The sequence below is a fragment of the Rattus rattus genome, chromosome 4 (genome assembly GCF_011064425.1).
Source record: "Rattus rattus isolate New Zealand chromosome 4, Rrattus_CSIRO_v1, whole genome shotgun sequence".
Classification (NCBI taxonomy): Eukaryota; Metazoa; Chordata; class Mammalia; order Rodentia; family Muridae; genus Rattus; species Rattus rattus.
Window position 1 is genome coordinate 155,521,597 of NC_046157.1, and position 23,225 is coordinate 155,544,821.

Below are 23,225 nucleotides of genomic sequence, written 5' to 3' on the forward strand. Positions count from 1 at the left end.
TTTAATGTATTTAAGTTTTGGTGCGATTTATTTTTTTATCTGGAAAGACTAAAACAAGCATCAGGGACTTCAGAAGCTGAGAGTTGGAGCAGGAATCTCTCCAGCTCACCTCTGCTCTTCTCTGGGCACCAGCCCTATTCTGTCCAGCAAAGGATGAGCATCAGGGAAAGGCGGGAAGAATGAGATAGCACCCCAGACAACTTCAGGCTAATGACATCTAAGAAAAAAAAACTACAGCCATGTGCATGTGCGTGTGCACACATGTACACACACACACACACACACACACACACACACACACACACACACAAACACACACACACACGCAGGCGCGGGCAGAGATTCAAGATCAGATTGACCTAGCTTGCTCTTTTGTCTCACTCTGGAACAACAGCTATGGCCACAGCAGAAAGGTCTTTGATTGGCTAGTCAGTGATCTCCTGTGAGTGACAGCTCATCAGAACCAACCAGATTGAAGACAGAACATAGGCGGCTATAAGTGGGATGCTGAGACCACAGAAGCAGCGGGGGGCCCAGTTCCCCCACTCAGCTCCATTTGGGAAGATTTAAACAGACATAGCATGTAGAATCTCTAAAAAGCAAACGTTCAGGAGGAGAAACTGGAGTGGGGGTATTCGAGGAAAAACGATTCAGCTTGCCGGATTGTTACTCCTATCAGAAAGGGTCCATAGCATAGGATTTCATTAAGACCACATCTGCCGAGAAACCGCAATATGCTTTAGATACTTATGTATTTTAATATTCACTAGGATTTAAGAAAGTGCATTTCAAAGCAATATGTTGTAAACACTCTCTTCTTTCTAACTTATTTACCTCTCTGCTTGGTGCTTCCCTGGTTCCCTTTCCACGATGGACATGAACTCTACTCAAAGCTTAACTTCTCTCCCTCATTTTGACTCTAACCACTGATCCTGCCCGCCTTCCACCTTCTACCTTCCCTGGTACAAGATGCCCATTGCTGTTCAGTGACTAGGAGTCTTACTTTATAAAATCCAACAGTCAGCGAGGAAGCTCCCTGAAGCTTTCTTGTCCCGTGTTAAAAGGAGACTATAGCATGGATGTTTTCTGTTCACTAAAGTTAACCCGTTTATTAACGTTAGTGTTTTTGATTTAGGGAAAACCTGGAAAAGACGGTGCTCCCGGCTTCCCTGGCACTGAGGTAAGACATGCCTGTTGATAATCGTGGAAGAAGCAGCGCTAGCCCATGAAGGTTAGCTAAGGGTCCTCAGGCAGTTTCAGCTTTTAAAAACTACATTGGGTTCGGCAGCCCCACTGTGGAAAGATCAACTGAGCACGCTTAAAACAGCAAGTACTGTACGATCAGACGCGGTGAGCACAGAGGCTGTTCTCTCAGAGACAGTGTGGGTGCCTGCGGCTGAGGGGCGTGGCTAGTTGGAAGGACAGGAAGTGGTTAGTCCCTGAGTACTTTAAATTTACTCCCAGGCACCTCTCACAGTAAGGGAACTATAATCGGCACTGGTGTATTGCCTACTTAAAAAAATAGCTAAGGGGGTTTTTAACACCGTAATGAAATTGTAAACAATTGCGGGGGTGGGTATATGCTAGGTTCCTGCCCTGCTCAGTACACGGAGCACGCACGCAGCCTCGTAGACACAATGTGATTATATCTATCACAACCAGTGCGATCTGAAACATCCATTGTATACCAGATACACGTACAGCGGTTACATGTTGATTTTGAAAATAACTTTTAAATATTTAAGAGTTAAATAAGTCCCGACTGCACGTGCTTCGACACAAACACAATCGCCTCATGCCTTTAGATCTGCTGTCCTTTTATCTTTTTCTGCAGGGAGCAAAGGGAACCAGAGGCTTTCCTGGGTTGAGGGGTGAAGCCGGCATTAAGGTAACATCCCATCTTTAGCTTTTTCCAACAGGTTGGCCAATGCCTACGCTAGTTGACATTGAGTAAAAATAAAATCAAGTCTGTCTCCAGAGGTTTGAGCATACAGTGAAAGCTGTCGGCATCACTAAGCTGAATGCCCTCAGATACAGATACTCCTACCTGATCCCGAAGTTGCTCCTGGAAAATGGGTGTGAGTCCCACTTCCCAGACGAGAAGGCCGTCTTCTTCTTGTGGGGTGCCTATCATACACCAGGCTTTTGTGGGTGTTCCTCCTTCCTCACCGATCCCTTCCAGGCTGTCTGATCCATTCCTGTCTTAACCAGGAAATTTCAGTTTCCTGTGGGTTTTGTTGTTGTGTACAACGCTTTTCATCTCACTTTTGTTTATTTATTGTGGAAAGGCACATGAACCAGAGCCCACTTGCGGAGGTCCGAGGACAACGTCCACACCACGTGGGTTTGAGGACTCAAACTTGGATAATCAGGCTTGGTGGCAAGCACCTTTTACCCACTGGGCCATCTCGCCTGCCCATATGTATTGCTTTAAAAAAATATATTGTCATGTTTTTGTTAACCAAGTATTGAGATTAAAAGCTATGATTTATTGGTGGGGAATCTAAGAGGATTGTCAAATGAGATGTTCTCAGTTTCAGGCAATGACTCAATAAATATATGAAGTAAGAATTATTGACAGGGCCCAAACATTCTGACAGTCTTGTGGAAAAACACTCCTTCTCTTGGGTCTTTTCCTCTGCCTCTAACAGTGTTGGCTATGATGGTGATGTCTGTGCACCTGTAAAGCAAGTTTCTTCACTCTTGTGTCAAACAGAGAATTCTCCATGGAGTAATGTAAACTTACTTGCTTGATAATTGATAGTAGTAGTCTGAAAAGAAGTGACAGACCCTTGTAATCTTTTTAAATATTATATTTTTTAAATGCTGGGAAGCTAAACGATAATAAGAAAACAATCCTAGCTGTTCATTGAAGCTGAGGCTGGCTGGCTCAGGACTCTGTGGTGAAGTATCACTCCCTATGAGGAGGTTATGAGAAAAGGTTCACTATAGCAGGAATCCATCTGGTCATCTGAGGCCAAGGACCTCAGCCTGGACCCAGGAACCTCATCCGGGTCATGTGTCTCTAAAAGGTCACAACCGACTAGTTGCATAGTTCCATACCACTTGCTTCTGTTGCTGGAGGTGTTCACAGATAATTCACATCTGCCAAGATGTACATTCAGGTTCAAAGTCTGTCTTTTAATAATATTCCTGGGAGAATTTTGGATTGTCCTCTTGAAACAAAAGAGGTTGGGTACACTGGTCTTTAACTATAATCCTGACCTGGTTATCCCACAACTACAATCTGTGCGACAATGTGGCTGTGCGAGGCACGTGACCATATGGCAGAGGTTTAAAGGAGAGCTGGAGAACAGGCAAGCTAACGTTCACTACTTCCCAGCCTTGTAAGACAAAACTCCTCATAGATAAAGGCTCTCCAGGAAGTTGAGTTCAAGGCAATTACAAACCCTGTAATCTGGCTTGCATATTATACCAAAAGGACACTACCTTGACTAGTAACTTACTGTCCAATCTTGCTTTTTGTTTTTTAACTATGCTACTCTGGGCTTGCATACTCACCTGTAACTATCTTTCTATTTAGGGATGGAAAGGAGACATTGGCCCCCCAGGATTTCCTGGTCCAGTAAGTGTAACTAGAGATAACAATGTCAGAGTTAAGTTCTTCCAAATACTGAGCAAATTTTAAATCACTATATCTCATTAACTGTTATCATGAATAGGAGAGCGTTTACAGTTACGTTTTGGCAAGGCAAAAATTAGTTGCGGTCATTATTTACCTATTTGACAATGCATAAATATTTGATTATGTTTGGTCCTTAAAATGCACTAATACAGCCCACCTCGAACTCTGAACAAGAAAAATAAGCAAACAAAACAAAAAGGAAAACAAAACAAAACAAAACATGGCTTAGTGTCAGTTTGCCCAAGCTGACCCAGTATTCTCAGTGTGGAATAAAATGGCTGCGACTGAAGACAGCTAGGGCACTGTGGAATTAAAGAGCCCGGTCCTTTTGGCATGACCCACTTTTAACAGCAGGCAGCCGAAGTTCAGACCTGATGCAGGTCATCAAGAACCAGTCCCCACAGCCCAAGCGCCACGCGCAGGGAACACTGCCCGGCCTAACACAGATATGAATCTGATGACCCCGCAGGCCTCCTCAAAAGAATGAGAGGGACTGCCAGCTCTCAGGCCTGACATCTGCTCATTTCTCCAAAGCAATCGGTCTCATAGCCAATGTGCCGAGCAGAGTTTCTGCGTCTGGTTGTACAAGCTGTAAAAGTGGCCTAGGAGACCATGGAGTATATGTTGTTAAGAGTGTAGTTCTCAAGGCTAGAGAGATGGTTCAGAGGTTATGAGTGTCAACTGTTCATTTAGGAGACCCGAGTTCAGTTCCTAGCACCCACACTGGGTGACACATAATCATTTGCGACCCCAGTGGCAGGGGTTCTGAACCTCTGGCCACTTTGGGAATGTGCATGCGCACGCACACGCATGCGCGTGTGCGCGCACACACACACACACACACACACAATCAGTAAGTGAGCTGCTGAAAAAATGGCTTAGCAGCTATGAGCACTTGTCCTTGCAAAGAACCTGGGTCTGTCATCGGTGACTCCAGTTCCGAGCGATCCAGTGTCCTCTTCTGACCTCTAAGTGGTGCACATACGCAAGCAAAAACTCATATACATAAGATAAGTCTTTTTAGTGCAGTTCTCAGACCCCCTCCCCAAGCTACATAACTTCACTCTACATAAGCCAATGAAGGTGGGTCCCAGAAATCTGTATCTTAATGTTTCAGAGGAAATTCGACCCAAAGAAAGCTTTTGTGGAACTGCTAGGAAATTTTGATGGGCTGCTTTTCTTCTGCGACATCATAAATTATAGCAGAGTCAAATACCCCGTGGGTGCACGTATGACATTGTAGAATTTATGATCATCACTATGGCCTTGTTACTGATAATGTTGGAGATTTCGTGAATGAGGCTTAAGTAAAGGTTCTTGTTACTTTGTTTTTAAGTCAATGAATTTAAAATAAATACGCCAGTTTAGTCACATCACTTTTAAAATGTACTTCTAGGGCTAAGAACATAGCTCGGTGGTCCAGTGCTTGGACATAAGGCCCTGAGTTTGAGTCTCATCCAGAAAAAAAAAAATTTAATGTAATTAAATTAAATATAGTTTCTAGCTGAAAGCTCATAAAATATATATACCAGAAAGGTCATCTTTGTCTATACATCTATTCACTTGTATGGGCATGACTACGGGCTACCTGCTACTATAAAAGCCTTTGAACTCAGGTAAATGAAGAAATTCTCTTTTAGGCCAAAATAAAAAGACTGAAGTAAAGGAGTTGGTGAGCATCCCAGCCATAGCTCTCCTTCCTATTCATTCTCTGCTTCTCCTTTAAGACAGAAGAATGTTATGATGCACATCTGGAAAAGGGAGATAAAGGAAAGCCGGGCCCGCCTGGGCCCAAAGGAGCCCGTGGCCCACGGGGTAAGATACATTTCTTCTGAAAGCCTTTAGCACCACGGGTCTTTCAGGGTGGTGAGTAGCGTTCACAGAATTATGGCAGTTTCGGGGTAAGGGAGGAAGAGGAAGTCCTCCTTTACATCAGTGGAGATATTTTTTGTTTCCAATTTTTGTGTTTTACATGAGAATTTTGTAAGTGGTATACCTAAAAAAAAGAAAGAAAAATTCAATGGCAACTACAATGACATCGCCATCAAATTCAAAAGTGGGCAGGGGGACACCTATAATTTTCCAATTAACTGACGTGGTGTGTTCCCAGGTCCCAGTGGTCCCCCTGGAGTTCCTGGAAGTCCTGGTATGTCTCTGTTTCTTTGAATACTATTCTTGTAAGTTCACATTACTTATAAAAGAAAAATTTTCATTTATTGACACTAAAAAGAGTTTCTAGGTTCTTGCTTGTTATCTTTGTGGCCTATGTGGCCTATGTTGGACAAGTTTCAGGCGTTGAAAAAAACTGATAAAGTGACTCTCGATGGTTTTAAGTGTAAGCTTATCATCTTGGGGGATGAGCTGGAGCCCTGATCCTCAAAGGTGGCACAAAGATATAGAACACTGATGTCACAGCAAGTAGACTGATTGAAAACAATCATTTTTACTATATAATACAAGGCCTACAAAGATACCTAAATTATACTTTTTCTGTAAAGCTGCTGTTGTTGTTGTTGTTGCTGCTGCTGTTGTTGTTGTGTTTCATTTGGTTTGGTTTGGTTTTTCAAGAAAGCCTTTCCCTGTGTAGTCCTGGCTGTCTTGGAACTCACTCTGTAGACCAGGCTGGCCCAGAACTCAAGAGATCCGCCTGCCTCTGCCTCCTGAGTGCTGGGATCAAAGGTGTGTGCCACCATTGCTGGCACTATTTCTGTAAAGTTTTACATTTTCATCTCTGAGCCATTTTAATGTTCACTTTCCAGGAGATTAAAAAATAACATTAGATGCGGGTTCTTAAGGACCCATCCCCAGTGACTGTGCCAAGTTCTTTTTAAAGGAAGAAAATCTAATAGATACTAAAATCAACAAGTCTTGTGCCTGTATATATCCGGTATACACACACACACACGTGTATAGACTCACGTACACACTTTAACAGTAGGTATCACCCAAAGCTGGAGTGAGCAACAGAGTACTTTTTAGACATCTGGATGAAGATTCAAGACTTCCTTCTCCATTCCAGTCCCCTAAGGAAAGCATAGCCCCCTTTAAGAAGACAGTGAAGAGAAAGTCACAAAGTTCTGAAGCAGCCAGCCATCAGAAGGGTTTGGCTTTAGGCCCCACTAACAATCCCAGCAGGCTTCTCAGCTGTTATGGTGGTGAGAACTCTCCTTGTAACAGTTGGTTGTTTATGAGGCAGATGTTCAAAATCGAAACATCGCTGACCTAGGGTTGGGTCTGTGCCATCTAACTCAGCATGTGCCGGCAGATACGCCTGCCTTCCCCCTCCTTTCATGGTAGGAATACGTCTGAATTACAACTTGTTCTTTCTCATTTGGGAGTGCCAAAATTAAGCATCCTCTAGTCTCTAATTGAAATAGTAAATCTACCAAATAGCACCCATGCAAGAACTCCTCACAAGTCCTTGAACATAAAGCCTACAGCACATCCCAGACTCAGTCTTCACTCCTTGTAATAAATCACATGAGTCATCCTGTCAGAACGTTTTCACACTCTCTCATAATACAATGTAACAAGGCCGAGAAAGGAAGGGTATTCTCTTTTTTGGTTTGTTTGTTTTACGTGCTTTGCATAGTTTCCAACTGCACAAGTCCTGTAAATAAGAATTAATCATTCTATTTTGAACTAAAAAAAAATAAACGTATTCATCAGAAGAAAAATTAAAACGTTACAAATTACTTTCTTCCAAGGACCGTCAAGGCCTGGCCTCAGAGGACCTGCCGGATGGCCAGGCTTGAAAGGGAGTAAAGGGGAGAGGGGACCCCCTGGGATAGACACCGTGGGCCCTCCTGGATCCCTGGGATGTCCTGGATCACCAGGTCCACCAGGCCCACCAGGACCTCCAGGACGTCCAGGTAAAGATATAAAATGGGTCTATTTGGGTTTCTGTGATAGCCCCTCCAAAGAACAACTACATCGAGCCCATGTAACCTCGGGCACGGGAGCACAGGCCTGTAGAATAATCTTAGGAAGTAGAACAGAAAACAACAATACATTTTTGTAAGAGCTGGTCAGCATGTGTCTTCTCAGGTGTGAATAAACTTCTAAAGGCTCATCTCCCACCAGAAGAATGGAGCAGATGCGCGTAAAATCATATGCATAGTTAAAATTGGCTTTTTGAAAAAACGCAAATAAAAATTAACGGAGTGTGTCTGTATGTGTGTTGCGGGGGTAGTGTTGGGCTTTTCTGTTCGTTGGCTTTGTATTTTTTCACTGTTGATAACTGGATCCAGGACCTCATGTATCAGACATACACTCTAACCATTGAGCTACTTCCCCAAATCTCCTCCCAACCCCCCGCTCCCCAAAAAACTGATCTCTGATGGTGTCTTTTCCTAGGTGACACTGTTTTTCAGCCGGGTCCACCTGGTGACCGTGGAGCGCCAGGCGATACAGGACCTCCAGGAGTTCCAGGAGTCGATGGACCCAAAGGTAAAAGCCTTTTCTGATTTTTTTCTCCCCTCGGTCAAAAAAATGACTTCTTTTCCAAACAAATTACCTAGAAGTATTCACTTACCTGTCAATTGGTAGCCCATTTAACATGCAGTGAATTGCTGGCCAAGCCTAAAGTGACAGCCTATCCAACTTGCGTAGGGAAAAACTGAGACAGTAAATGCTTGGACTTTTCTCTCTCAACAAGACAGCGTCGTACTGAGGCAAACAGTGATTAGTTTCACAATAACAACAAGGAAACTATGTACATAATGGTGGGTAGGTAGAGAGGACCTGTCCTTTCTGACCACTCTGTGTGGCTAACAAGCAACACATGTGCTGTACTGCTGCAGGAGAACCAGGCCAACCATGTACCAAGTGTCCCTCCATCCCAGGCCCCCCCGGAGTCCCAGGAGTTCCAGGATTAGATGGTGTCAAAGGAATCCCAGGTACGGAAAACTTGCATGAAAATGTAGCATTGCATGGACAGAAAATAAATGTACTGAGACACTTAAGAGAGTATTAGGATGCCTAGAACGAGTTCTGAAGGCCCTATGCTACCATGAAGTTGGCCAAAATCTCCTAAAACTGCTATTGTTTCCTTTGGGCAGCTGAATTCTTGCAAGTCCACCTGGGACTTGTAAAGAGAGTCCCAGAAGGACTTGCAGATAAAACAAGGACACTACCTTGCCAAACACATGGCTCTTCCCAGCCCCTCTTCTGAGACAGTCGTGTACATGTGACCTATAGAGTATTCTAGTGCAATGACAACTTAGTAGCCATGTCCCACAGCCCTGAGGGAGACTGGGTAAGAAGACGAGAGCACATTGAGGAGCCTGCCGGGCGCTCCCTTCTAGCCTATTGTGCGACTCCATATTGTAAGTCCTTTCTCATGAGAAGGACTCTTATTTATTTAACATTAGGTGCTGAATCAACTTTTTGAAGGGGAAACACGTCATCAGCCATGTTAGCTTTCTGTCTCTAAGAGAGAGAAAAGGCGTGGCATTTGGAGAGCTAAAGATCTGAAGGTGGTTGCTTAGCTTTGATGGCAATGGCTGAAAGTTGAAAATGCAGCCTAGAAGTCTAAGAGCAACAATTAGCTAAAACACAATGCATAGCCTGGCCGGATAATATTCAAAGAGATTTTGAATTGAATCTATACATCTACATTTTTCTGCATGTATATTGTATGGTTCCAAAATAGTATCTACATGAGCCTTATAAGTTTATGGATGTAAACATGTACAATGTATACCAGAATTGAGCAAATATCTTTCTGCAGGTAGATTTACAGTTTTCAATGCCTGTATAATTTTCTTTCAATGAGCATATATAAGTATATATATATATATATATATATATATATCCTTAAGATTACAATGAGCATATATAAGTATATATATATCCTTAAGATTACAAGATTAATATATATATATATTAATATATATATATTACAAGATTAATATATATATATCCTTAAGATTACAAGGATGGGAGGGTTAGGAAGTCAGGATCTAAATGTTCCAGTTGACAGCTTTTGGCTGCATGGATGTTTTAGGCTGGAAATTGTCTTTCTGTCCTCACAAGGAAATATATTTTCCCATACACTGCACGGCTCTATTCAGTAGCTCATAATAAATTGCTTTGCAGGAGGACGAGGTGCGCCTGGTGTGAAGGGAAACCCAGGGTCCCCAGGAAATGCAGGTCTCCCAGGATTTGCAGTAAGATTTCATGGTTATAAACTTTACCCTCAGGTTGGAAAGCTGAGTTGGGTGTGGCTCTGGAAATGTGACCACAGCACACCCGAGTCTGTAGTCCATGGCAAAGTGTAGGTCTGTAACTCAGAAATCAGAAGGTGCTTCACTGGGTATTCATTGACTAAATGAGCAAATTAGTACATTTCTTTATCCATATGACATTTTTAATGTGGCAGAGATAGAAATCTGATCATTGTCCAGACTGGCTGAGGAAACAGGGGTTGACCTCAGATGGATTTGAGGGAATCTGGGGAGCAGTGAAGATGCTTCGATGCTAATTATGGTTATGTCATTGAATATATGATTGATTTTATGGTATGTAGTTTATACCTCTATATAGATATTAAAATTACTAATCATATGTCATTAGACTGTATTATATATAATCGCTATTAACCCTATTATTATAGTGAATCAGAAAGTTATGTTTGATAACTAAGGGATGCATGTAAGAATTTATCAATGCTCAAACAAGTCTGAATCATGATAATGGTGTGGCATGCAGAATTTCTCCTACTATGTCACACTGAAGTTATTATTATTTATACTGTATTGACTTCGACTGTCTAGCTTGCTTCTTTTTCAGTTTGGGAAGTTAAAAAAACCAAATAAGACATTTGACATGGTATTTGTGGGACAAAAAGGTTTATACTAATAGTTAAGGTTGCTTGGCTTATGCCTGTAATCCTAGCATGGAATATTTAGGATTTCTGTGTCTTCAATGTCAGCCTGGTCTACAGTTTGAGACCCTGTTTTAAAAAGCAGTTCCCTCCACCAAAGTAATGTATGCTAAGAGATATCCACGTTCTAGTATTAACCTCTAGAGCAGAAGAAAGACTTAGAGACTAAGGAGGGCACGAGGGCAGTGTCTGTGGAATGGGTACTGAGCTGTCCACTCATCATACAATAGCTAAGCAATTTCTAACATGTAAATAGTATGTATATATTTTATATTTATATTTTATATAAACATACAACTATATCTGTCTATCAACATATAAATATTAAATATACTTAGGGAGAAATCTATGTTTATTAAAAGTAAAAAGGTCTCATTGATAATGTTTTTAAGGCTGACCAAGGACAGTTCTACCAAAACAGCAGGCTGACTCATTTTTGTATCACCACAGGGATTCCCAGGCGACCAAGGGCATCCAGGACTTAAAGGGGAAAAAGGGGACACGCCTCTACCCTGGGGACAAGTGGGCGATCCAGGTGATCCTGGACACAGAGGCCTGCCAGGGAGAAAGGGCTTCGATGGAAGTCCTGGAGGTCCAGGAGCAAAAGGGCCACAAGGACCTAGGGGCGAACCGGTTTGTATTTAAGATTTCTTTCCTGTTTCCCACCCTGTCATAGATGCTCAGAAATTAGGAGATAACCTGATTGCCAACAATACATAGTTTTTCAATCTAGACAATACAAGGCATCTTCAAAATAACAGTAATAACTCAAACAAACATCCACAGTATTTTGATGAAATAAAAAAGCTCCTTTTAGTGGCTTAGCCCAGTCGAGGCTCTACGCTGACTCTGGTTCACAGCTCATATCTCAATATGTAGATCAAGTATGTTTGCAGAAAAGAGCCCCCCCAAAATCAGAGTGCTATATGGATCCCTCCAGCACAGAGGAAGCCCTAGATTTGATCCTCAACAGTGAACAAACTGGCCATGGCTGTGCAGGCCTGTAATCCAAACACCAAGGTTGTGATAGCAGAAGTGCACGGTCATTCTCAGCTACACGGGAAGCTCTAGGCCAACATGGGTTATGTGAGATCCTGTCTCAAAAAAAAAATAAGAGAAGAATGGGGCTGAAAAGGAGGAAGGGGAAAAGAAAGAACAGAATTTGACTAACAAGGGAAATTTTTTAGAAAACATTTCTGGGGTCATTCCCATTCTTCTAGTAAATGCATAAAAGATACAATATTTAAGGCTATGGTCAAATAAAAAGATAAACTGCTCAAGACGTTTCAGCTTATGCAAATTTTATTCTTTTTGACCAGATAGGACTTCTCACTCATCCTCCTGAAAATGTCAGAGAGTGACAAACCAAGCTTCTCACAGATGGACCTGTGAGAAGTTTTGTCCAAATGAATTTACAAAATGCCAGCTTTTCCACTTTTCTAAAATATTAATCAGATTTATCTAATGAAAGGGACCTCACCTAGGACAGTTTGGGGAAACTTGGTAAGCAAGTTGAAGATGCACACACACACACACACACACACACACACACACACACACACACACACACTCGTTTGCAGACTCTCTAACACCTCTGCATAGAGATATGGTAGACAGGTTTTCCTGGTACATCTATAGAGTCAGGGGCTCCCAGGCATCCTCTCCAGTCCCCCTGTTTGAGTTAATATTAATTGTGTTAAGAAGATACTGGACTGAGGATCACCAAACGCCTTTCTGTTGTCACACAGGCTCTGAGTGGAAGAAAAGGGGACCAGGGACCTCCAGGAGCTCCTGGATCCCCTGGACCCCCAGGACCTGCAGGACCAGCTGGACCACCGGGCTATGGACCCCAAGGAGAGCCAGGTCCAAAGGGAGCCCAAGGAGTCCCTGGAGCCCTGGGACCACCCGGAGAAGCCGGTTGGTTAGTTTTTTTCCAGTTTTGCTGTTCTGTGAAGTGGGGTACAGTTCTTACAGCCAACAAAGCTCCTTCAGAACTAATGAACATACGTGCAAATGTGTTCCTGGCAAATATGTCTTCCCAGAGACTGAAAGGACAAGAAAGATGTGACCTCCCCCCCCCAAAAAAAATCCATCTCTCCCATCACAGGCAGCTCATCTGAAACTTCCTATAATCCTCAGTTTCTCTGACTGATATCAGCATACAAAATGAACCCATCCCAAGGGTTGAATAGAACTCTATTATGAGACACTGGAGGGAGGCAAAAAGCTAGCAATTTGATCTAAAGAAGTATCTTCCCTTGCCCATGTGACTCCAAGTTATCAGCAAAACTTGAAAATATCTAAGCTCTATGAACAATCATTGATAATAGCTTTAAAGTCCATGTGACTTTGGGGACCTACAACGACTGAAAGTAATTCTCTGTCCAGGAGAAATAGGTCCTTCTTGTGGAGAGTTTTCAACAAGTAATGCAGGCATGGTCATTTATCCCCTGTACAGCCACTTTAAACAATGGTTAGCAGGCTACCACACTCTATTATACCAAGATTGGGGTACCGTTCCGTAGTGTTCATATCTGTCGACAGTCGAATGCTTACTTTTACCCACATGTATGTAAAGCTTATTTTATGATACTTGCTTGTTTTAGTTCTTCCAATGCACCACTTTGAAGGCTGTTGTTTTAATACAGGGATTTAGCATGCTGTACGGAAGTGCAGACCTAACCCGTCAATGCATTTTATAGGATCCAAAAGTTAAGAATGGTTCCGATGTTTTCAAACAATTGACAACATTTTTAACAATTTTTAACATGTTTTAAACAACTTTAACAACATTCTGCTACACATTAAAATTTATGAACTGCTAATTAAAGTGTCCATACATGAGGTTGTTGGAATGTAATCACACTCTGTGCTCTCTCTGGCTGCTCCAAATGGCAGAGTTAAGTCGCTGTAAGAGATCATAACTACAGAACCCACATTATTTACTGTCTGGCCCCGTGTGTGTGTGTGTGTGTGTGTGTGTGTGTGTGTGTGTGTGTGTGTGTGTGTGTTTATTACTTCATTTAATCTTTCAGTCAACCTTCTTTACTTCTCTCTCAATATGAATCTAAATGAGAGAGCTCATTATCATAAAATACATTATCAAATTTCCCATCACATACCGTGAACAATAAAGGTTTTTTAAAATAAATATGTGACATGTGAGATGATTAATCACATACATGGTTTAATACTGGCCACTGTGTTAATATTGCCTTCAATATGTGTCTGCCAAGTAATTGTTATTTCCACAGGGACAGATAAGGAACTTCTCAAAGAGGTTGAGAAATGTGTCCAAACTCGTGAAACTTGGAAACATCAGGGACAAACTTCAAACCCAGGCCCAGTCTGCTGAGTCACACTTGCTGTTTTGTTCAATGGACCACACTAGCTTTCCGTGTTACGGACTGTCCAAAAAACTAGTACCCTACCACTATTCACCCACTCCGTGCCTATTTATGGAACAATATTTGATTCAATCGACCAGCCATCTAGTTATTGATCAAAGCGAGGCATAAACAGATGCTTATAAATATTTGCAGGCCAATTAGAAACGTCTCTGCAGACTGGTTACCCCAAACTACTTTTGCATTCCAGAAAAACAGGGATTGATTTCATTTTCCTTGGGCTGTGTTTATAACTCCCTCACAATACTTCCTGCCGCTGTGAAAACACACTGTAATGCTCAACCCAAACGTACAATCGTGTTTTCTTTTTAAGGTCTTAAAGGAGAATCCAGTGCATCGATACCAGTTCTAGGTCCCCCAGGCCCGCCAGGGCCCCCTGGTCAGGCTGGCCCCAGAGGTCTACCTGGTGAGTACCCCAGTTGGAAAATAGAGTCTATGACATCAGATGGCACTTACTCCCCTGAGAAAATATGACTTCCATTGTAAGGAAAAGAGTATATTTGTTGGATCCGGAAACGAGTACAAGTGGGAACCACCCTGAAACTCCAGCTGGCACTGAGTTTTCTGCTGTCCTTGGAAGTTGCCCACGCACTCCCCTGGTGCTCCTGATCTAACAGTTCCAAAAGAGAGTGGATACAGTCCCTTGGAGAGAAGAATGATCCCTATGACGGGATCCTTCTGGTAGGAGAACAAGCAATGACTCCCCTGATGAATCAGGGTGTTTCCCTCGGCAACTTCATTTGAAACTTGATTTCTTTGCCAAAGTGATTGGAAATGTAATGCTGTACTTTCGAGGGAGGCATAGAGGTCAGAAGAACGAAGTTATATCTTTAAAATCCATAGCAGCTCCTAACCTCTGGTCCACTGCGTAGGAATGGAGAGAAAAGCTAAGGTTAACATTATTTCATAATTTCCAGAACAGGCCAGAAGGACACAGAGAACATAGACATTTCTTTTGGAAACAGATGAAGGAAAGTCACTGATGTGCACATGTATGTGTGTGTTTTTAAGGTTTGCCTGGACCTGTGGGAACATGTGATCCTGGTCATCCTGGACCTGATGGTGAACCAGGAATCCCAGAAGTTGGATTCCCAGGGGCCAGAGGACCTAAGGGTAAATTAAAGACCATGCAATATGAGGTTCACTGTGGATGTTTCAAAGCTATAATTATGAATAGTGAATAAAATAGGAAATACCTATGATAGGCTGCCAAAATGATGCTCTCCATGAATCTTCAGAAGTCTTAGGACAACATCAGCCGAAAAGACAGAATTCCTATTGATTCGTGGGACAATATCTCAATCATACTTTTTTCTTTTTACATTTTAACTCATTTGTTTTGTGTACCGTCGGGGATAGGGTTGTGGAAGTCAGAGGATACTTGCAGGAGACCACTCTCTCCTTCTACCATGTGAGTTCCAGGGATCAAACTCAGATTATCAGACTTTATAGCAGGAAACTTTATAGACTGAGTCACCACACAGGCCCATCAATCATACTTAAAAAGAAAAAGAGGAATAACAATTCTTTCTAGTCAAAAGAAATTTTTATTTAAACCTATACTTCTTAGGTCTATATATTTCTGGACTTCACACATTTTTCAATAAGAAATTAACTATTAAATCACAAATCATCAGGCTGGGGAATATAGTACAGGAGTGTGCGTTTAGCATGAACAAAAGCTAGGATTCATTCCATAGCATCAAACAAAACGAAAATGTAGACTTCCCTGTGAGCTTGAATATAAATTAGAGAAGTTATTTTCCTTTAATAAAAGATGCTAGAGGTTGGAGTGGGGGCGGCGGTAGAGATGGCTGAGCAGTGAGAGCATATATTGCTTTTACGGAGGACAGGAGTTTTATACCCAGAACAAGTGTCAGGCATCTCGCACCTGCCTGTAACTCTAGCTCCAGTGAGATCTGGTGCCTCTGGTCTCCGTGGACATCGGCACTCACGTGCACACAGTTGACATACATGCACACAATTTTAAAATAATAAAACAAATATTTTTGACAGGAGAAAAAAAAAGATGCTGTTTTCATCAAAAAGGAAACATTCCAAAAATTCCAGTTGCAGATGTTGCATAACAGCTGCAGCTGCTCCTCTGATTAGCACACCAAACAAAATCCTGTCCAGGATTTATATTTAAAAAACGAAAAACAAACCTCAGGGTATGGACTATTACATGGGACACTGTGAGCTTTATGAGAATGGGTTCGTTTCGCCATTGCTTTAATTGTTAAAATATAATCAACATTTTGACGTTTTCTTTCATGTTAACAAGTCATTGTTGGCCATTTAGTGCACTCGTTCACGTGAGTGAGCACTTGGTAAATGAAAATGAAATCCCAGAAACAGCTTTGACATTCACGTCCTGGTTTCCTTCCTCCATGAAGTAATGAAGCCCAGCCCATATTTTATCTAGATCAGTCATCAATAACTACAACTTGCATGCTAGTTTTGCAACTCTGGATTCACTTTCTGGACAAAAGCTACAATCTATGGGAAGCAAAACTAGTTTAGGAGCTGGAGGACCAGGACATTATGTTGTAGATTTATCTGCTGGAACTGGGTTCCATAACTTAAACACTTTGTTTGGTTGAAGTTTGTCCTCCCCTCCTTTGGTAATTGAACCAAATTTCAAAGCCAGTATAATTTGACTTGAAACTCAATTTGGTTGCTTGTTTTGTTTTGTTTTATTTTTTTTTTTTTGGTTTTTAACTAATTTATCAGTTGGTTTCATCATCATTCAAACTTTTATACAAGTTATCTCTCTACCTGGATACCTCGTAAATGTAATTAATAAAGAAAATATTGCTCAGGGGCTGGAGACATGGCTCAGTGGTTAAGAACACTGACTGTTCTTCCAGAGGTCCTGAGGCCAATTCCCAGCAACCACATGGTGGCTCACAACCATCTGTAATGGAGTCTGACTCCCTCTCCTGATATTCCTTAAGATAATGACAGTGTATAGTATACTTACATAAAACAAATAAATAAATCTATGCAAGAAAATATTGCTCACAAACTTTTTGTGAGACCGATCTCTAGTGTTTGTCACTCTTGCTTTGTGTTTTCTGTAGGAGATCAAGGTTTCCCAGGAACAATAGGATTACCTGGTTATCCTGGGGAAATGGGAAGACCTGGCTATCCCGGGGAGATGGGCGTCCCAGGAGCCAAGGTAAGAAGAGACTAAATGACAAACTGATTTCAGGGAGAAGCAATTGCATTCAGGAGCTGCAAAGCCCTTATCAGACAAGACACTTGGGGATTAGAAATTGTAGTATATTTGTTAATAAGATATTAATGTTTTTAGTTTATTTGTAGACACTAATTTTTAAGTTCCCATGGAAACTTGCATTTCTCTCTCTTTATTAATGACCTCATAAATGTTCAGAGTGTATTGGGGCACTCTCTTCAGTGGATGTGGACTGCGAATCCTGAAGCAGCATTAAGCAGCATTTGGTACCAAAACTGTTGACCAAACTTGAAAAGAAAATGTTTGTTGAACTGTGATGTCTAAGCACACATAGCAAGACAGACGCAGAGCACACCTAGCAAGTAGAACTGAGAAACATTCCGTGGGAGACACTGCTAACTTAATGTCTCTGCTACAGGGAGAACCATCAGTAGGCAGGCCTGGGGAACCAGGAAAACCAGGCTTTCCAGGAGAAAGAGGCAATTCTGGGGAAAATGGAGATATTGGACTCCCTGGACTTCCAGGCCCCCCTGGAACTCCAGGAAAAGACGGATTTGACGGGCCTCCAGGTACAACAAGTGTGATTACCTTCCTCCTTACTGAGCTGTACTGTGGGTGCTCTAGGGGGGCTCTAGGCCTTTGCACCTCGGTGAATAAATCAGTAACAAGGCCTAGTTCTTTTCTTTTTTACTCAGTGTGGCTGTTCTGTGTTCCTTCTGCCTTCCATCTTTCCTTTTACATGAGGGACTATATAAGCATGACGATGGTATCGAGTATAGGCTGGTTTGGGAAAGTGAAGTTACAAAAGGATGAAGAACTAGCAGCTCTGGGGCCTTGCTTGGGCTTTGGTAACTGAGCAAACTCCCGGACTCTCTACTGCAGGAGACCCAGGGCAGTCTGGACCTCCAGGAGCAAAAGGACCCCCAGGGAGGTGCATACCAGGACCCAGGGGCACCCAAGGACTTCCAGGTTTAAATGGATTGAAAGGACAACCAGGTAGGAGGAAAGTTTCCCATCCAGGAACCAGGGAGACAGATGATGAGTCTGGCTCTGTTTTGCTGTTTAATGTGGCAAGTGTACAGCAAAAAGTCCTGACTACTGTCCAGACAAGACATGTTGTTCTGGAATATAAGCCTGCTTTTTATGGCTAATCCAAATAGCTGTGTCCTGGTTATAGGAAGAGACTCAAGCCCAGTATAGTGAGTTGATTTGTTCATTTTACGTAAGGAAATATGAACTCCATCAACAGATTACAAGATAAAGGTAGATTGAGTTAGTAATATGCATCCATATCCATAAACTTTCTATCAGTATTTTACTTTTGAAACTTTGGTAAGATAGTAACTTTATGATGATTAAAATGGAGACGACGTACATGAGGATTCCTGGTTAGCAAGTTGTAAGCGCAAATGTGTAGTTGATTACTTCATAAGCAACATGGAACTAAGGTTTATGAAAATAGACCTAAGTGAGCCAGGCTGCTGTGAAACACACCCTGCCTATTTGGACCCTTTGAACCTGACCTGGTTTTCTGGGGAAAACTCTTTAGACCTCCATTAGTGTCTGGAGACTAGTATCCTGATTATCTGTCATAAATAAACTCTTGGCCAACACCTTAGTCATGGCAGTGGTGCTGTTTCCAGAGCATAATGGAGCTCACTTCTGGGGAGCTGCTATGTAGGTCTACGGTGAAAAACTGGGAGAAAGCACAGTCCCAGAATGCACCTGCAGTACCCAGAATGCACCTGCAGTACCCAGAAATAGACATAAGTGCTCTGCCTTCATCACTGCAGGAACTATGAAGTAGATAACACTAGAGCAATAGGGATTTGGGAATTTTCTAGAGGAAGACAGTAGACAAACGCCACTGAGTGTGCTGTTTAACCCAACATCATGTAGGAAACAATTACACTAAAATATTGCATATACCAGTTGCAGTTGGTAGAGAAGGCATTTGTTCAAACAATCATTTATGTATCTGTCTTTTTATACATAGGTAGAAGAGGTGATACCGGGCCAAAAGGAGACCCTGGCATCCCAGGGATGGACAGATCTGGAGTCCCTGGAGAGCGAGGACCACCAGGAACACCAGGTCTTCCGGGTGAGATGGGACCACCAGGCCAAAAAGGATATCCAGGAGCTCCAGGATTCCCAGGGTTACCAGGTATCCTTCTGCCAGTGTCTTCATAAGTCTCCTTCCACACTGTTCCTTTCAGGCGACCCTGCATGCTATATGCCTTTTCTTTTAGCTAGTATATTTTTCCTCCTAAATTAATTTTAAGAGAGCAGGGATCACCAGGGTGTGAAAATAGAACCATTACATTTTGTACTTATTTGGGTTACGGCTATTTTTGCTGTGAAGTAATTCTTGTATAAGATATCAACCAGTGTCTTGTTGAGGTTTTTCACATTTAAATTCACCAGGAACGCTGGTCGGTAGTTTTCTTGTGATAGCTCAATTCTGTTTGGGTCAATGTTGGCCTTGTAGAGAACAGGCCGGGAATGGGTCCTCCTTTAGTATTTCCAGGAAGAGCTTATGAAGAATATTGGTACTTCTTAACCACTTGATAGAACTCGCTAGCAAAGTCATCTGCGTCTGGATTCTTTTGCGGAAATCCTTTAGCTTATCAGTTCGGGGTCTAGAGAGATGGCTCAGCAGTTAAGATCACTTGATGTTCTCCCAAGGGACCCACCTCAGGTGACTCATAACCACCTGTATTAAGTCCAGCTCTGGGGATCTGCCATCCCCTTCTAGCCTCTTCAGACACCCATATACATAATTATCAGTTCACAATAGGTTTATAGTGTAAATTTATAATGATTAAAAACAGCCCTTCAGGGAAGAGACCAGGATAACTGCTTAACTGACACATTACACTTTGGTTCCTATTACGAGACTTTAATCCTGGTCAGCTCTAATCCTGTTACTAGAATCTATGGCACTTCTCCCATAAGAAGTGAACAATCAAAACTACACGTTAAAACCAACCTTAGGGTGAATGAGGGCAAAGTATGACGACCCCCATAAATGAAAACGTCAGATGAAAACTGTATCACTCGGTATGCCACATTAAACAAAGAGAAGAAGGAATAAAAACTAAGCTCAACTAAGGGCTGCCAAAGAACAAATCAAAAGGTAACAGGAAGAAGGAAAGAGGACAAATGTCCCAGGCATTTGGGGCACTCTGTTTTCAACCACAGTGTCATTTGCTACAATGACATCCAGACAGATGAAATTTTAAGTCGCCAACCCACCTCCTACACAAACCTGGTTATTTTCCTATCTACAAAAAAAGCCATCCACTCCCAGTTTTCTCTGTCTACATTATTTTATTTTCTGGAATGTTTTGGGGGGTTTTTTTTGTATTCTATATATCACGAAGTGCTTTGTGTTACTTTGTTGCCATAGGAGAGAAAGGAGAGGTCGGAATGATGGGCTATCCTGGAACCACTGGCCTTCCGGGGCTTCCTGGGAAACCAGGCTCACAGGGGCCGAGGGGTGAGTGAAGAAAGACGTCTTTCTCAGTCGTGTGAGGTATGGATAGTGTTCACTTACCTAATCACAAAAGAAACGGTGTTTGTCAGGAAAAAACAATTGTCAATGAAGAACGCGTTTGATTTTTCTGTGGTTTGTATTATTCCCTTCCCCGGTTTGACCGATCTTATTTTCGCCGTGCAAACCTACGCCAACACTGTCAAGCGCTGTGTGCTCAGGGACACTATCAAATTCGAGGTTCTGGTCACACTTCGGTTCTATATCATATGCATGCTGCTAACCTTTGGATTCTGCTGCACTGTAAGGATCTGCTGTGGTTACTCCTGTCTGTCAGGTAACCTCGGAATCCCAGGAGTAAAAGGGGAAAGAGGACGCCCGGGAGTCAAAGGCGAACGAGGCGAGAAGGGGCAACCTGGGACTCCCCTTGCATCACACTTAAAGGGGGACAAAGGAGAGCCTGGACTTAAAGGTAAAGAACTGTTCCTGTTTAGAGTCGGCCGATTCTGGGACTAAGAGACTATGGGAGCAAAACCCTTCAGTTGACTGTGTTGAGCCGCCTGCGCGGTCACACAGCCATCTGGAACTGCACGCATTCATTTTTTTGTAATAATTTAGTTTTATATAGCGATGTTCCCTGCAGCATTAGTTACAGCCACAGCTTAGGTGTCCTTCAACAGAAGGATGGACGTACAAAACCTGGCGCGTGGGCACAGTAGATTTATTTCCAGAAGATGAGAAAGAACAAAGTTAGGATGTTTGCAGGAAAATGGATTCAACCAACAATAACTATACAGTTCACTAATTCAGTCTCAGACGTTGTTGAGTCTCAGGCATTGTTGTGGAAATTACTTAATCTCAGACCAGGGGTTCCTACTCCGCCTTTGATCATTCCGTTCCCAGATAACACACACACAGCTTTTATATTTATAATAAGCCTTCCTCAGCACTACAGTTGGGCAGATATCTACCCTCTAAGCTATTAGTTTTTACGTCCTTATCAATAACTCCGAGTTATGACTTGCCATGTTCTGCTTGCGTAACTCTTTTTTTTTTTTTTTTGGTTCTTTTTTTGGAGCTGGGGACCGAACCCAGGGCCTTGCGCTTCCTAGGCAAGCATTCTACCACTGAGCCAAATCCCCAACCCCCTGCTTGCGTAACTCTTAACTCCAAGGGCCAGCCCACGTGGCTGGTTCTTAGCATTCCCTTACCCCATGGTGTCTTCCTCTCTCCTTCCTCTCCTTCCTGTTCCTCGTGGTCTCTCCTCAGACCCAAGCCCAGGAACCAAAAACTCCGCCTTTCTCAGCTCTGCCCAGCTATAGGCTGAAGGCATCTTTATTGACCAATCAGGGATAACTGGAGTCAAGGTTACAGTGTCCCTTGGGTCTACCTTTAGATTGTATCATCCCTGGGGACAAGTAAGCCTTGGTGGCCGGTATTTAGCATTACACTACATAGCAAAAGACCAAAACTCAACGTACCATATGTTTTCTCTCATGTGTGTATTCTAGATTTTATACTTATGAACACTATCATATAGTGCATATAAAATCAAAGTACAAAACTGTCCAAGGAAACAAAGACCAATAGGAGCGGGGGATAAAAAGGAGAGTGTGGTAGGGTCTGGAGGGGAATCTGCTCAGAGTAACTTAAATTCTTGCATGAAAATAGCCTTCTATAAATCATTATAGGAAAATAAATAAATATCATTTTCTTTTTAAAAATGCCCTGAGCCATCCAAGTGACCAGATGTAATAGCATAAGCCTGCAATTTCAGCACTCAGGAGGCTGAGGCAGGAGGATTGTGGGTTCTAAGGTAACCTGGACTACAGAGTAATTATCTTGTAGCAAAGAAAAAAAAAGCTAAATTCACAGCAACAAAAAACAGTGTTTCTGATGGAAATGGAAACTTCTGCTCCAAATTCTATTTTATTCTATTAACTATCGGGATAGATTTTTCTGATTGCTTGGAAAAGCATCTTCTCATGTTCAAAGTCCTTGGAGAATAACAGTCAGGAAAACATCTGTTGTCCTGAACTTTAGTCTTTCAGCATATGGTTCCTTGTTAGGCGTGACTATTGGAATAAAAATCAAATCCATTCAAATCATTTCAAATCACCTGCCTTTTTGCAGGTGCTTTTGTCATACAATTTATATGACTGGTATCAAGCCAACTCTTAAGAGGGCTCAACTCTTGTCCTCTTCATCAGATTGGATCTCAAGCAACATTAAACAAACAGAATTTCAGGGTAAAGCATTACCGTTGAGGATAAACTCTCACCGAAGAGAAAGCATTAAGAGAATACATAGTTGTTTCAGAGCCACATAAAATACTATACTCCATTATAGTGGAGAAAGATCTCGTGTGGCTTTAGAAATCAGGTATTCATCAATATCGTTGTGCTTGGCACATAAGCATTTATTTACTTAGGAGACAAAGGCTGCCACACCTTTGAATTTAAGGCCAGCCTGCTCTATACAGCAAGTTCCAGGTCAGTCAAGACTACCTAGTAAAACCCCATCTAAAAGCAAACAAAAGCAAATTCTGCATAGCCCATGTTAGAGAGACTGAATAGAGTCTTTCCGGGCATACC

At 42.2% G+C, this 23,225-nt stretch overlaps 1 protein-coding gene across 1 annotated transcript in view; it reads left to right on the plus strand.

Annotated features, from left to right (window-relative positions):
• Positions 1–23,225, plus strand: part of Col4a3 (collagen type IV alpha 3 chain) — a 127,903-nt gene that overhangs the window by 71,239 nt on the left and 33,439 nt on the right. The window contains exons 16-34 of the mRNA XM_032901461.1: positions 1,136–1,180; positions 1,835–1,888; positions 3,545–3,586; positions 5,374–5,461; positions 5,757–5,792; positions 7,354–7,518; positions 8,003–8,095; positions 8,449–8,544; positions 9,746–9,816; positions 10,983–11,165; positions 12,281–12,449; positions 14,253–14,345; positions 14,951–15,052; positions 17,023–17,120; positions 17,557–17,707; positions 18,021–18,134; positions 19,135–19,302; positions 20,548–20,637; positions 20,969–21,103. Of these exons, the coding sequence (XP_032757352.1) occupies positions 1,136–1,180; positions 1,835–1,888; positions 3,545–3,586; positions 5,374–5,461; positions 5,757–5,792; positions 7,354–7,518; positions 8,003–8,095; positions 8,449–8,544; positions 9,746–9,816; positions 10,983–11,165; positions 12,281–12,449; positions 14,253–14,345; positions 14,951–15,052; positions 17,023–17,120; positions 17,557–17,707; positions 18,021–18,134; positions 19,135–19,302; positions 20,548–20,637; positions 20,969–21,103 (1,993 nt within the window). The remainder of the gene's footprint in view (positions 1–1,135; positions 1,181–1,834; positions 1,889–3,544; positions 3,587–5,373; positions 5,462–5,756; positions 5,793–7,353; positions 7,519–8,002; positions 8,096–8,448; positions 8,545–9,745; positions 9,817–10,982; positions 11,166–12,280; positions 12,450–14,252; positions 14,346–14,950; positions 15,053–17,022; positions 17,121–17,556; positions 17,708–18,020; positions 18,135–19,134; positions 19,303–20,547; positions 20,638–20,968; positions 21,104–23,225) is intronic.